The sequence below is a fragment of the Meriones unguiculatus genome, chromosome 3, assembly GCF_030254825.1.
Source record: "Meriones unguiculatus strain TT.TT164.6M chromosome 3, Bangor_MerUng_6.1, whole genome shotgun sequence".
Taxonomy (NCBI): Eukaryota; Metazoa; Chordata; class Mammalia; order Rodentia; family Muridae; genus Meriones; species Meriones unguiculatus.
In genome coordinates, this window is record NC_083351.1 from 22,564,006 (window position 1) to 22,578,287 (window position 14,282).

At 51.1% G+C, this 14,282-nt stretch overlaps 1 protein-coding gene across 9 annotated transcripts in view; it reads right to left on the reverse strand.

Annotated features, from left to right (window-relative positions):
• Positions 1–1,967: 1,967 nt before the first annotated feature.
• Positions 1,968–14,282, reverse strand: part of Phc2 (polyhomeotic homolog 2) — a 96,012-nt gene continuing 83,697 nt past the window's right edge. For all 9 annotated transcript variants that reach the window (XM_060379505.1, XM_021637298.2, XM_060379507.1 and 6 more), the window contains 6 exons: positions 11,320–11,522; positions 9,729–9,858; positions 8,956–9,070; positions 7,659–7,800; positions 6,552–6,828; positions 1,968–3,357 (listed from right to left, as the gene is read on the reverse strand). In XM_060379505.1, the coding sequence (XP_060235488.1) occupies positions 3,203–3,357; positions 6,552–6,828; positions 7,659–7,800; positions 8,956–9,070; positions 9,729–9,858; positions 11,320–11,522 (1,022 nt within the window). In that variant the 3' untranslated portion in view covers positions 1,968–3,202. The remainder of the gene's footprint in view (positions 3,358–6,551; positions 6,829–7,658; positions 7,801–8,955; positions 9,071–9,728; positions 9,859–11,319; positions 11,523–14,282) is intronic.

Below are 14,282 nucleotides of genomic sequence, written 5' to 3' on the forward strand. Positions count from 1 at the left end.
GGGAGAAAGAGGCAACAGAGACTGAGGGTATGATTGGCCCAACTGGAGACCCTCCCCATAATGGAGAGCCAGCCTCTGACACTGTTAATGATGCTCCGCTATGCTTATAGACAGGAGCCTAACGTGACTGCCGTCTGGGAGGCTCCACCCAGCAGTGGATCAGGACAGATGCTGGGACTTGAAGCCAAGCACGGAGTGGAGCTCCAGGGGTCTGTGGAAGTGTGTGTGTGTGTGTGTGGGGGGGAATGAAAGGACCTGATGAGGACAGGAACCCCACAAGAAGACCAAAAAAGACAGTAACACAGACCTATGGGGGCTTACAGAAGACTGAGACACCAACTAAGGAGCATGCACGGTCTGGACCTAGGGCCCCTGCACATACGTGGCCGATGGGTGCTTGGTCTTTGTGTTGGTGACTGGCAAGTGGATTGGGGGAGGGGGCTGTTTCTAACATGGACGGACAACATTGCCTGCTTTTGGATCACTTCCCCCTGGCAGGGCTGCCTTGCCTGGCCTCAGGGGATGAGGATATGCTCAGTCCTGATGTGACTTCATATGACGGAGAGGGTTGTTATGGGGGAGGGGTCTCCTCTTCTCTGGGAGGAAAGGGGAGGGGGAGCTGGGAAAAGAGGAGGGAGGGGGTTGCCCTTGGGATGTAAGGTAAGAACATGGCCTTCAAATTCACAGAAGCAACCAGGAATGGCTGCTCACCCTTGGAATCTTAGCAAGTAGGAGGCTGATGTCCAGATTAGCTGTGACTATATAAAGCCCTGTCTCTAAACAAAACAAAAAAACCCACAAAACAAAAACAAACAAACAAACAAACAAACCATGAGATAGGTTAGGTCTTTCCATCTGAAGTGTGGACAACTTGGCTGACTTAATTTACCCATTTCTGAGAGGCCTAGGCTTCCTCTCTATCACACTCTTAAAAGAAAACTTGTGTAGGACCTGGTACTTTTTTTTTTTCCCCAACAAGGGAAAGTAGAGGTTCAAGTGGCAATACTGGCCAAGGCCATCTAGGCTATGTACACAGCCCAGAGAGCAAAAGGACAGGTGGGAGGCTCTCTTGACTAGGGTGTCTTCCTCCCTCCCTCCCTCCCTCCCTCCCTCCCTCCCTCCCTCCCTCCCTCCCTCCCTCCCTCCCTCCCTCCCTCAGGCTACTTCCCCCAAGCTTCCTTGCTTGTGAGACACCAGTTTCCGGGTCTTGGCCTCCCGAGGGGATGATTCAGTATCTCCTCCAGTGGGCAACCACACTTCAATAGGCCCCTGCGGGCTCAGCCATCAAGACAGCACTGTTGATTCTCAAATTATCATGTCCCACATCCTTGTAGAGGTTCCGGTGGGTTCAGAGGCACCTTAAGAAAGTCTGTCGGCAGCTTGGTGGCAGGCTGCTGCTTGGGCTATGCGTGTATGAGCCCTGGGCCGCCACCCTCACCCAGCCAAGCCCAGCCACCACCCGCCGAGGGGCTGTCACCTCAGTCTGTCTGCCCTCCCACTGCGCTCTGGCACATATTCCCACATCTGATAGCTTTCTTCTTTCAAAGGCTTGGACCTCTCCTCCCTACCTATTCCTCTACTGCATATGATGCTTGAGGAGTGCCCAGTGAACCCACACTGTCGCCAGTGCCTGCAGCTTGTCAACATGGGACAGCTCCATCCAGACCCCTGCTGCCCATGGCAGAGTCTGGGCTCTGGCTCAAGTGCCACAGGTGATGCTGGCTCTCCATGTGGCCTTGGTGGGAATGGCAGGTAGGGGGCTCAGAGCTGAAGGGCCCTGCATGTTCACTTTGAGGGATGTGAATTTGGGGTGGGGACAACGAAATGATCCAGTCCTAGTCAAGTGTTATGGATATGCTGCTCAGTTAAGGCAGCCAGCCTTCCCCTACCCAAGACCCGCCCTTTTCCTCACCCAGGAACAACAATTCAGGTACACAGTCACCCCCAGGAGAAAGCCATAGATGAGGCAGATTTTACAGATTTATTTTTAAAAAACAAAACAAAAGGTTAAAAAAGTCCTTCATTTCCAACCCTGCCTGGGGGTCTGGGGAATGGGGCAGAACAAGTTGAGAAAGTGCCCACCGCTCTTGGGAAGAAGTCTGGCTTCCCAGAGTTGGAAAGGACAGGGAAGTCAGAGGCAGGCCCCAGCCCTTCCTGCCTTGCCCCTCCTTAGGTAGCTGTTACGGCTATACAAGTTTTACAAGCAAGTGTGGGAGTGGCACGCCAAAGGCTGCTTCCGCCGCACCTCCAGCCAGTTCTTCCGTCACACACTCCCTCCCAGGGCTGAGCTGTGTGTGAGTATCAAGGTAAGCCGCAGGAGGCTCAGCCTTTGGCCATATGGTTTAGCCCCTGTAGCTTCCTTCTGTTGTTTGCCGGCCAGCAGGACACACTGCAGTTTGCTAGGAGGAGACCTTCCTAGAGATCTCCTGCCATCTGGAGGGGGCTTTACTCTCCAACTTTTGGGGTCTGCCCTTTCTTTCTATTCCCCAGCCTCAGGCTGAGTGGAGTCCAGGACAAAGCACTAAGTGGCTGTTTGCTACAAAACACCTGGAGATGCCAGAGGGTAGCTCATGGCCTGTCAGTCAGTCCAGGCTCCCAGTCACACAGTCATACACACAGCGTTAAGGCGTCTGTGCCAGCAGGCATGGCCAAACTGGGCCCAGCTTCTCTCTCTCCACCTGCAGAGGGTACAGGGGTGGAATCCCTGGGTGCTGTGGGGACAGGTTGAAGGGGGAGAAGCTGGCAACGGAAGGTTAACCAGGCCTGGAGAGAGAAAGAAGAGGAGAGAAGGCAAGGGCTTTCAAGACCTCTGTCCTGGCCTGCTGGCTGCCCTTGGAGTAACCCAACTCAGGTTGGGGAGCCCTGACCATAAACCCCCTGGAAAACGGGGGACAGAGAAAGGAGAAGAGGGGGTGCTAGAACATTGGGACTTTGGAGGAAGCCAGTGCTATCAGTATTTACAGCGCAAAGCCCCATCTCCTGTGCCACCTCCCTCTCCCTTCCCACAGAAATGGCCCCTGAGAGCCACTGAAGAGGCACTCAGTCCTCCTCACAGCTGCACCTAGGGAGAGCCCCTTCCCTCCAACTGGCCCTATCCCGGGCTCCTCAGGAATATCTGTGGCTCTGCTCCATCAGGGGGCGGTGCCCGCCTGGGGCTGAAACCCTGGCTGCCCGGTGGCGCAGCGGGCAGGCAGCAGAGACTCTAGGAGTCCTTGAGCATGCTGATGCGTGCGTAGATCTTCAGGGCAGGCCCCAGCTTGATGTTCATGGCGCTCATCAGGTGGTCCTCTTTGAGCAGCAGCAGGGCTTGTCCGTCAATTTCCTGGGCACGGAACTCCTCTGCGATCTCCTGGCAGCCTGGGGACCATGGACAAACAGCAGCAGTTAGACAAGTCCTGGTTGAGGAGAGCCTCAACATGGCACCTCAGGGCAGTACTGCTGCTCTTGTCATGCAGCCTGAGAGGTTAATGACTGAGCCAGGGAGTCAAGAGGAAGGGCTCCTCATCCCTCTTTCCTCCGTTGACTGTCCTAGGTGTTGGGTTGGTATGAAGGACAAGCATTTGGCCACTGAGGCCTCACAGAGAGGACAGTAGCTTTCACCTATCCTTGAGGTAACTTATTTGGAGCAATTTGACCACCACATCAGAATGCTCCATCAGCCCCTCTACAGGGTACTGGTGGAGAGCAAGAAAGTCCTCTTATCATGTGACTGAGTTGCTTGGAAGTGGAGATCAGCCTCAGCTACAGATGCTGCTGTCCTGGCTGACTTCCTCATTGAGACTCTTTATGGGACATCAACTGGAGTCACAGCCAATGACTGGCCCACACAACTCTGAGAAAATGAATGGGTCATTACTGCTTAAAGCTGTTTTCAAGTGATTTTTTTTTTTCACAGCAATATATTGATAATACAGATTTTCATACCCTAGAGAGAGATGAGCTATTAAAAACTTTGAATATGCAGGGATGGCCTTATACCGGGGCCAGCAGCAGCTAGGACGGGCAGAGTAATAATGACTGCCTAAGGTGATTTGGGGCCCTGAGCAGGAGTCCCATAGCCAAGGAGGACACTGTTAGAAGCTGAAAGGAGAGAGAGGAAACTGGCTCCGGGGGCTGTAAGGGCTGAGAAGCAGCAGCACAGCAGCACTGAGCTGAGGAGGGAAGAGTACAGTTCCCAGGGAGCTGAATGGCCTAGAGACATTTTCAAGCAGAGGGCTGAAGGTGCTGCCTGGCTTCTTGTTGGGGGGAAGGGGAAAGGAAGGGAGGGGAGGGGAGGGGAAGAAAGGCGCCTTTATGCAGCATGGCCAGTATCTGCTGGTTCAGGAAGCCCTCAGCCTTTCAGATGGCCGATGGTGCTGGGGATTAGAGAACAGCTTGCAGTGTGGTGGCGCACGCCTTCAATCTCAGCTCTTGGGAGGCAGAGGCAGGCAGATCTTTGTGAGTTTGAGGCCAGCCCAGTCTATAGAGTAAGTTCCAGGACAGCCAGAACTACATAGTAAGACCCTGTCTCAAGCAACAACAACAAAAACAGACAAACCAAAAATACCAACCAACCAAAAAACCAAAGCCAAAACCAAACCAAACCAAACCAACCAACCCACTAACCAGAAACCCCCCAGTTTCTAGGCTAGGTTGAGGCCTCTTATGAACTGGTGGTGTAACTTACATGCTTCCTTAAGCCTTTAGAGTGGTGGCCCTCACCTGTAATACAAACACTGGGAGACTCAGGATGGAGGAGGAGGATGAGTTCAAGCCTAGCCTGAGCTACATAGGAAGACCTTGCTTTAAACCAAACAAACTCCCAGCTTCTGAGGACCTAAAAGTGACACCATGGGGGAAAAGGTTCTCCACAGTGTCCATAGGCTGGCCTCATAGCTTCTGACCAGCACAGGACTCCCAAGAATCCTAAGGGCTCCAAAAGAAGTCCAACATTACAGAAAGGCTTATTTGAAAGACGATTTGCAGTATGTTTTTTGTTTGATAGAATGAACCCCGACAAGACTCAGAGACTATAAAGATTTAAAGAAAATTATATTGTCAGAAATAATGCCAGGTGGGAGTGAAAAGCTCAGAAAATAAAAGCAGGAATTACAATAAGCACTGTAATTTAAGCTGCACTGAACACTCGGCTGCCTTTCACAGAAAGAGCAGGTGACGCTGAGGGTGGGACCAAGCACGGGTGGGTAAGAGTCGCCCCAGGCTTGGACTCCTCAGAAGGAAATGGCAACAAGAGCGACCCAGGGCTGGTCGGAGCTGCTGCGCCTTTCCTTTCTTCCCTGTTACCTATTAGACACCGGGGGTGTGGTGGGCAGGAGACAACTCGTCTTAGTTCTCAGATCTCTAGACTAGGTACCACACCTGTGCAGCAGGGCCACAGCGCTCCATGCCCAGACTTGACTCAAGAAAAGGCCTCCCGAAGACTGGGCTCTAGGCAAGCCTGTCAGGCATTTTCTCATCTAGTGACTGACGGGCGAGGGCCCAGCCCATTGTAGGTTGTGCCATCCGTGGGCTGGTGGTACTGGACTTTGTAAGAAAGCAGGCTGAGCAAGCCACGGGGAACAAGCCAGTAAGCAGCGCCCCTCTATGGCCTCTGCATCAGTTCCTGTGTCCAGGTTCTGGTCCTGTTTGACCTCCTACAACGATGGACTACAAGTGAAAATGCAAGCCAAATAAAGGCCTTTCCTCCCCATCTTGACTTTGATCATGGCATTTCAGCCCAGTAACTGAAACCTTAACTAAGACGGCCTGTGACTCTCCCCAAAGAACAGAGCTATCTGTGTGGCCAAAAAGATACTATAGGAATGGCAGAATGCGATCTCTGAGGCTAGGTCCAAGAGGGCATGATGGTTTCTTTGGACTGCTCTCTAGAGTCGACTAGCTGTGGGGGAACCTTTTGTCATGCTTGCCCTAAGAGGCCTCTGTCCACAGCCGGCTCCTTACTGCAAACCATGTAAGTGGGGATCTTAGAACCCCGAGAAGCCTCCAGGTGGCCTTGGCCGACACAACGCTCCAACATCCTAAGGAACAGGGCTGCAGAGGCTTCCTACGTCTTTACCAACAGTAACTGTGCTATGACAAACTAAAGGGCACAGTGATGGACAACAAACACACTAGCTTAGTGACAGTTCGAGAACTGAACCCAGTCCTGTGACCTCCAGGTCTGTGCTCCCAATTGCTATACCGCCCTGCAATAGGCCTGTGGCTGCCCTCACTGCTGACCTGGCAGTAGGTGCGTGAGGCTGGCAGAAATGGAAGAAGTTTCAGGGTTCCCCTGGAGGAATCTGGAATGCTAGATCAGTTTCCTTTCCAAGTGTGTGTCTCGGGGCCAGCAGCAGACACACTGCCTCGCAACCCATGGACTTGGTGCCCTTCACTTTCTAGATGAGCAGCTGTAACGTCCTCTTTAGTCCACGCTGTGCTAGAACAGAGGCTCACGTGCAGGAGCCCTGTGGTGCTAATCGGGGCACCCTGGCTCTGCTTCCTCCGGGAAGGAGACCAGGCCCCGTCTCTTCCCACCGCTCCGGCAGAGGAAGCGTTTCCAAGGAGCTTACCTGGCAGAGAGCGGATGAACTCGTACACGTCCTCCACGTTCCACTTGGTGGGCTCGCTGGGGAGGAAGTGGTGCCCCATGCCCACCAGGTCCCGCATGTGCATGTCAGGCAGCTCCAGATCCCGCTGGCTTTGTCGCCGTCGGGACGTGGATGAGCTTGCAGAGATGGGTGACAAGGGCTCCTCATAGCTTGAGTTATCTGAGCACCGGCTGGAGTCTTCCTGGCTGTGTGTCAGCTGCAAGGCAGCAGTAACTGAAAGGGGTACAGTGCCTGAGGGCTGGGAGCAGAGAGAAACAGCGTTCTTCAGGATGGGGGAAAGGACCACTCCAGCATCAAGAAAGGTGGAGGCAGGCGCTGCTCCCTTTTCTGCTTGGTTACTATTCCTGGAGTGGCATCTTCTGTGCTTCCTGCTCGTCAACCCTCCGTCCCTCAGCACTGTCCCATGTGCTGTACTTTACACAACAATCTGCTTTTGTGTCTGTTCTCTACGTGATGTTTAATGTGGCTTGGACTAGCAGAAAGAACTTCTTGCATGTGTATACTCTGGACTGCAGCTTTTAGCAGATTCTTAAAAAGGCACAAGACAAGGTCATCACCACTATCCACCTCCATAGCAAGATGGATTTAAAGATGAAGACTGCCATGCTAGGCTGTGAGTTCCTTTAAGACCATGCCCTTGGACCCTTAGTGCCTTACAGAGTTCCTGGCATGGCTGGGGGAAAACACTTAATAGATGAGCATCCTCAGTCCTGGAGGAGACCTTCATGAACTCAGTGCTGCAGTGTTCACAGGGCAGAAAGGTAGGAGGGGGCAGTGGAGGCTGCCAGCTTTCTCTCCCAGCCTGACAAGGAGGTAACTGAACAGCCTGTCTTTACAGGGCCAACAGGGTGAGACCCAAGAAGTCAAGAACGAATGGCACCCCAAAGGGGTAATTCTAAGATAAGACCCACTGGAAAGGGTAAAGACCCGTAGGCCTAAAGGAAGGGCTCTATAAAGAACCCAGGGGAGGCTGGATGTGACCTCTACGAGGTGAGAGCAGTATGCTGGGCCAGTGTGACATGTGAAGCTGTTAAGCATTTGTGGGAGCAGGGCTCTGTGGCCTCTTACCTGCTTCTTGGTGTCCTTGGTGAGCGTGGGCAGACTGGCCTTGCTGGCCCGCCGGCGGTTGTGGGTTGTGGTCCCTGCCTTCTGAAGCTTGCCCCGGTCTGAGTGAAAAAGTCCCACTCGTTTGGTACATCCCACATTATACCTGTCAGGCAGGAGCAAGCAAGTCAGGGCGGGAGTCCTGGGTGGCACAAACAGCCACTGTCTGGGAAATCTCAGTCTGTCTACAGGAAGGAATCCTGACTCCAGCACACTGTTGATGATTGTGAGTCTCTGGCAGGCCCTGAACCCTGAGCCCTTCCTGGGAGGCACTGTGTGATTTTAGTTGCCTTCTAAAACCAGGCTCGTGAAGACATGAGGGAATGCCAGTGACATGTTTAACTCAGCTACCCAGCGCATGGTTGCCTCATGGAGCTAGGCACGTACTCTTCCTACTGTCCTACTGTTGAATGTGGCCCAACAAAGCCTGACCAAGGGGCCCTGGCTCCCTTGGCACAGCCTGGGCTGCATGGCGGAGGACAGGAACTCTCGGGCATAACACAACACCTCTGCCCAGAACTTATAGAGAGTTCTTTTTTTGGTCCTGGGCTTTCAAGGTTAAGCCGCTCCTCCTACAAAGAGCACAGGCATGTCAGAGCCCAAGTCCCCTTGATCATCAGCTGTGTCACTTTAGGTACAACCACTCCTTTCTGCCTTAGTCTTCCAAACCATGGAGAGGGCACAATAGCTAAGTACAATGGTGACAATAGTAATAGCTGCCTAGCAGATATTCTGAAGACAGACAATTGACTAGCAGGGCGCCTAGCACCAAGTCTCTATGTCTGTCTGTCTGCCTGACTGCCTGTCTTTGTTTTAGGTTGAGACAAGGTCTCTCAAGTAATCTCTACTACACTGGAGGCTAACCTCGTTCTTCAATCAATCCTGCCTCAGTCATTCTAGTGCTGGGATTATCGATCCGCAGCACCATGCCCACTTTGAAGTAGCATCTCAGTAAAGGACAGTGATTTTTATCACCATCACTTTCCCAGGCTGGCAGCTGCCCCTGGGGCCCAGCTAATGGGCTGCCTTCTGTGCCTGGACAGCACTGCTTCCTCTTACATCCTCAGTGGGGGAGGCTCCTCCAGTTTCTCAGGCCTAGTGCATTCACCTGATGCATTTGGGTACAGTGCCTTAGTGAGGCAGGCCAGCGAGCTTAGAAGATGGACGAGCCTCCCCTGCAGCATCTAAGATGGGTATTACTAGGTACAACTCTTGGGACAGGAAAGGGGCTAGGCACAGCAGTGGGGCGTGGGCCACTTACCTCTTCGCACAAGCCATGGAACAGAAGCGTTTGGAACGCTTGAACTTGTAGGCAAAGTCCACCCGTCCACACAGCTCACACTTGAGCTTGAGGGGAGTATCCTCCTCTTTGGATTCTGTAAAGTATGGAAACGGCTGAGTAGAGAGACGGTGACAGGCAGACAACCACAGAAGCCCCTCTCCTGCCTCTTCCTGCCACTGGGATACAACACCCAGCTGCATTCATTTAGAAAATGGCAGACTTTGCCACTCCTTGTGAAAGGATTAGGTCTCCCACTGGAGTCCCCAAGAGTGTCTGGTGCCGGATCTTGCAAATGTGAGCCAGGGGCACAGCACGTGTGGGTGAAGTCAGCATCCTTCTCCACGACCATGAAAGGAGCAGAGGGCTCATAAAAGCTAAGTGCAATCCTTGCCTGGCCATGGCTAGGCCTTAGACCCATCCCGTCTCAAATTCAGGCTCTAAAGGAAGCAAAAGAGGAGCACACGTGCCTGGTGCTGTCCTTACCCTCACTTCTAGAGCCAGGCAATGGCCCCCATAGGAAGGGACATTCTGAAGGTGTACAGTTGCTGGAGAGACAGAGATGGGGTTTTTATTCTTTCTGTCTCTGCTCTACAGGGAAGAAGCCGAGCAGGTGCTGGTGAAATGTTCGGTGGGAAAGAAATGTTGCTTGGTCCCTGCTCAGGGATCCTCCACAGACACTGAGAAAGGGGAACTGTGAGGCCTGCCCTTCTGCCTACCCCAGAAGCCCTGAGCCCCACGACTGTGGCTTGTACCTTGTAGGTAGGGCTCCTCCATCTCTGAGTCGGTGGTGGTGGTATGATCCTGCTGTGGAAGCTTCTCAGGCAAGAATCCCTGTGCATACTTCTTCTTGAGATTTCCCACCAGCAGGGATGAGCGTCCCACCTAGAGGACAGGTGACACAGAGGCCACAAGGGTTAGATCCTAGCCTCCTTGCTATGCGGACTCATAACATTACAGGTACAAAGCAGCTAGGCAGTTATCAGCCCCCCTCCCCCCACCCAGCCTCCTGCTTGCCATCACCCAAGGGCGCCCCACTCAGGGCTCAACTGTGCTGTCTGGCTTTCAAAGCAAGAAACAGTGGGCACCACAGTATGGGAACAGCTCGAGAAGTCAGGGGTAATCTCTGCCCAGGGATCGGATTTCCCTCACCACTCACTGATCAGGTGCCAGGTTGTATGTTTAAGAGGGCACCGGCAGGGGCAGGGCTAAGTGTGAGAGTGTACTTACAAGGGACTAGCACCCCTGTTTTGATTTCACTGTTCTCTACCTGACCACAGCCAAGCCAGAGGGACAGGCAGCCACAGGGGAGAGCAGGACTCAAGTGACCCAAGCCACCGAGGCCATGCCCCATGGCTGTCAGCCTTAAGGGCTGACAAAGGCTCTGCCTCTTTTGGCCCTTGTTTTGTCTGGGTAATGCATGGGCAGCTAGCTCGGGGTATGCGGCTCTAGGATGATGTGAGCTGCTGCTCTAGCTGCCCTCACTGTGCAGGCCCAGAAGCTTCCAGTGTTTGTCCAGAGGCAGAAGGAGAAGTAGACTAGGGGAGAGAGGGGGCAGAGACCAGAGCTAGCTCCTTATACGGTAAGCTGCTCCCGGGAGATCTGCCTTTGGCCTTGGCCAACCTCCAGAAGAAGAGGCCACAAATGTGCCTGTCTGTTGGCAGTTCGGAACATGGTTTGTGCACTGCAGGAATCAAGCTCAGTGTTCTGGTGAATTGTTCAAAGCACAACCAACAGGCAGATGGTCCCCCAGGAGGACTGGGTTTCCAATTCACACAATCCTCCTGAGCTGTGCCCTTTCTGGAGGCCCCTTGATCTCATTCACTCCTTTTCCAAGGCTCTGCTCCCAGAAAGCACATCTCAGGCTGCACTCCCACGCCACCACCTTGACTTCCCATACAGCTCGAAAACGCTGTACTGACAGTTCCTTTTGCTAATGGCTGAAGTTTTGCTGTTCAGATTTTGGCACTGAAATTCAATAAAGTGTAATTTTTCCAAAGTCCACTGTCTTTGACCAAACACCCCAAGGGGAACTAAGTCCCTCTACTTAAGGGGTCACAGGTCACTAGTCAGGGATACTGCTGAACCTGTGTGCACAAACTTCTAACCAAAGGTTCTTATCAATTACTCTTGATCATAAAGTCATTTTGGACTCTGGAGAAACTCAGTCCTACAGAGAAATTATTCCGACATTTGCAGGATGGGGGAAATTAGCAAGGGAAGGACAACTAAACTGTTCACATTTTCAGAAAATTTACATGGAATTGTAAAAATATTCTAGTACACATCCAAAACATACTTTAAAAAAAAAAAAAAAAAAAAGAGGGGAAAAGAAGTAGTCCGTACCGGGAAAGGCTCCGCCCCCTCCTGGATCACAAACCCTTCGATAACATGCGTCAGGATTTGGGGTTTCACAATGGCCTGTGGTGGTTTATTCTCACCATTCTGGGGGGCAGTGCCGGCGATGCTGGAGGCAGAGTTTCCGTTCCCTGAGGTCATGCCGGGGCTGCTGAGGTCGGTCAGTGCATGAACAATGCCCTGCCCTGTCTCTGCATGGAAGAGAGAAAGAGAGATGGGGGGTGGGGATCAGAACACAGGCCAGCTTGGAGATGGACAACCAGCACCTGAAGTGCCAACCAGGCAGCCCTACCCTCCATAGCCTGTTCACAAGTGGTACAGCTTAAGAGGCCACCCAGTGAGCGCTTTCAGTTCTGCAGTAATTTGGCTGTGCAGTTAACAGGGTTTCTTAAACACAGATCTAAGACAGACCTAACCAGGCAGACTAGGATGGAATTCTGCCCCTGAGGAGGTAAGACCTTGGCCAGCACTGGGTTAAACAGAGCGACTCTCAAGTTTACAGAGAGCTCCAAAGAGTGACCAAGATATTTAACGGCAAACCAAGAAGGTCCACAACACAGGCTCATGCAGCAGAGCAGCTTGGTGGACAGAGGGTAAAGCAACCCTCCATGGGTCTCCTTGGAGGATCAGATTCTAACAGTGCGATGAAACTGACGCCCAGGGAACTGGGGACTGCAACACCAGCAGGCACTATCCTGTGGTGGCTACTGCACTAAGTTACAGGATTTTCTTTCTCCATGGTGAAGATGTTGGCACAGCTGCCATTTTTCTCTGCTGACCCTGCTCTTAATCACACCTCTTACTCAGAGCGCACTCATCCAGCGCTCAGCAAGTCACTCCCTCCATCTCTCTGTGGACAACCTCCCTAACTTCTCCTTTGGAAAACTCAACACAATGCTCCAAAGAGTGGGATGGGAGGCCCCCCACAGCCCATCAGGCTGGGCCTCCTCTCCCTTCTGCCAGCATCTCCCCAGTGCTGCGCCTCACTGCTGCAGAGGGGCAAGGCTTCACCAGTCCATTTTTAGAGACTCCCCCTCCCAAGGTTGTTTTCTGTCACCACCAAGTGCTCAGTGAGCTGTGCCTCTAACCGGGAACTTCCTAAAAAAAAAAAAAAAAAAATGGAAAAGCTGCTTCTTTATTGCAACAAGCCTATTAATATTAAGCATATGCCAGTAGTGTGTGAGAAAAAGCTTAAAACAGTATTAAAATAATAAAGCAAAAAATAGCTGCAGTACACAGGTAATTTTGTACAACACTTTCTATGAAGATGTTATTTCATAATGAGGACCCAAAGTATTCTCAGGAAATGGGAATTCATAATGGTGTCTAATCATGCACACAAGGAAATAAAAACAAACATTTCAGTGACGATTTCTAACTGGGCTTTCCGCAGTTCTGACTCAAAAAACCAGAACCAAGCTTTCATAATGAGAGTCCAGGCTTTGACACCCATTCCTATAGACCCCAAAGAGGACCAGACTGCAGAGCTGGGCAGAAGCTACCCAGGACAGGGGACTGGTAAGGGGCTTTAAAAACTAACTCCTGGGGCTGGTGAGATGGCTCAATGCATGCCAGTGCCAGACAAGCCTTCAAATGACCGGAGTCTGAAGCCTAGAACCTATGAGGGGAAGAGAAAACAAGCTCTCAAAGTTGTCACCTGACCTCCACACCTGCACTTTACAACCTGTGTGTGATTAATTTGTACTTGACCCAAAACCATAACAGCAAGTTAAAAAATACTCTTTAAATGTTTGTGTTAATGTGAAATAAATTTTAATAGCTTTGGATTTTCTGTAGAAAACTAGACACAGTCCCACTTTTATTTGGTTTGGATTTTTTAGATAAGGTTTTCATATTGAGCCCCGAATGTCCTAGAACTTACTCTGTAGACCAGGCTGACCTCAAACTCACAGAGATCCATCTGCCTCTGCCTACTGAATTCTGGGATTAAAGGTGTGTGTATCTACCACCCCTGGCTGGTAATTCTCCCTTTTGGAATTAGTCGTCGTCTTCTTCTTTTTTCTTTTTATTTTAAGATTTATTATTAATAGAACATTCTGCCTGCACACCAGCTCTTACTATAGATTGTTATGAGCCACCATGTGGTTGCTGGGAATTAAACTCAGGACCTTTGGCAGAACAGCAAGTGTTCTTAACCTCTGAGCCATCTCTCAGCCCGGAATTAGTCTCTTTAATCAGTAAGTGTTTAGAAAATGAAAAAACAAAATTTTACAATCTAGAAACAGCTAGGATGTCTTTTAAGTTTTAAAGTCTGTTTATTCATTTTTTTCCTTGCTTTTAATTTCTAGTATTTTAAGTATACAAAGATATATCGATTTTATTTAAAATGACAGGTAAGTGGCTGGAGAGATGGCTTAGAGGTTAAGAACACTCACTGTTTTTCCAAAGGTCCTGAGTTCAATTCCCAGCAACCACATGGTGGCTCATAACCATCTATAGTAAGATCTGGTATGCAGGCAGAATGTTGTATAAATAATAAATAAATCTTAAAAAAACAAAGGACAGGTAAATGCTGTTCGAATATAAAGCTCACTCTGAAAGCTGAATGCTACACTTAGATGGTGGCTGTTTTCCTCCTAATTAAAGCCCAGAGAAGCAGTCCCTGAGGAGCTGAACACCCTGTGGACCACAGAAACCACAGGATCAGCTACTCGGTGCCCAGTGTCTTAACAACGCTCAAACATTCTCTACAGTGCTCCTGGTCCAGTGACTTCTAGCGCTTGTCTATCCGAACGCTTCTAGTGACAGAGGAACTAATTCTGAGGTACCCTGCTGCTACCTTGGGGAGTATAATTACAGTCTTCTTTATAATGAGCCCACATCTGTCTTCCTGCTAGTTTCTGCCCTCCAACTCTGGTTACGTTCCCTAGGAGCAGATAGTCTAATCAGATGTGTGCACGGAGCAAACACAGGCTTAGACAAACTGTAGG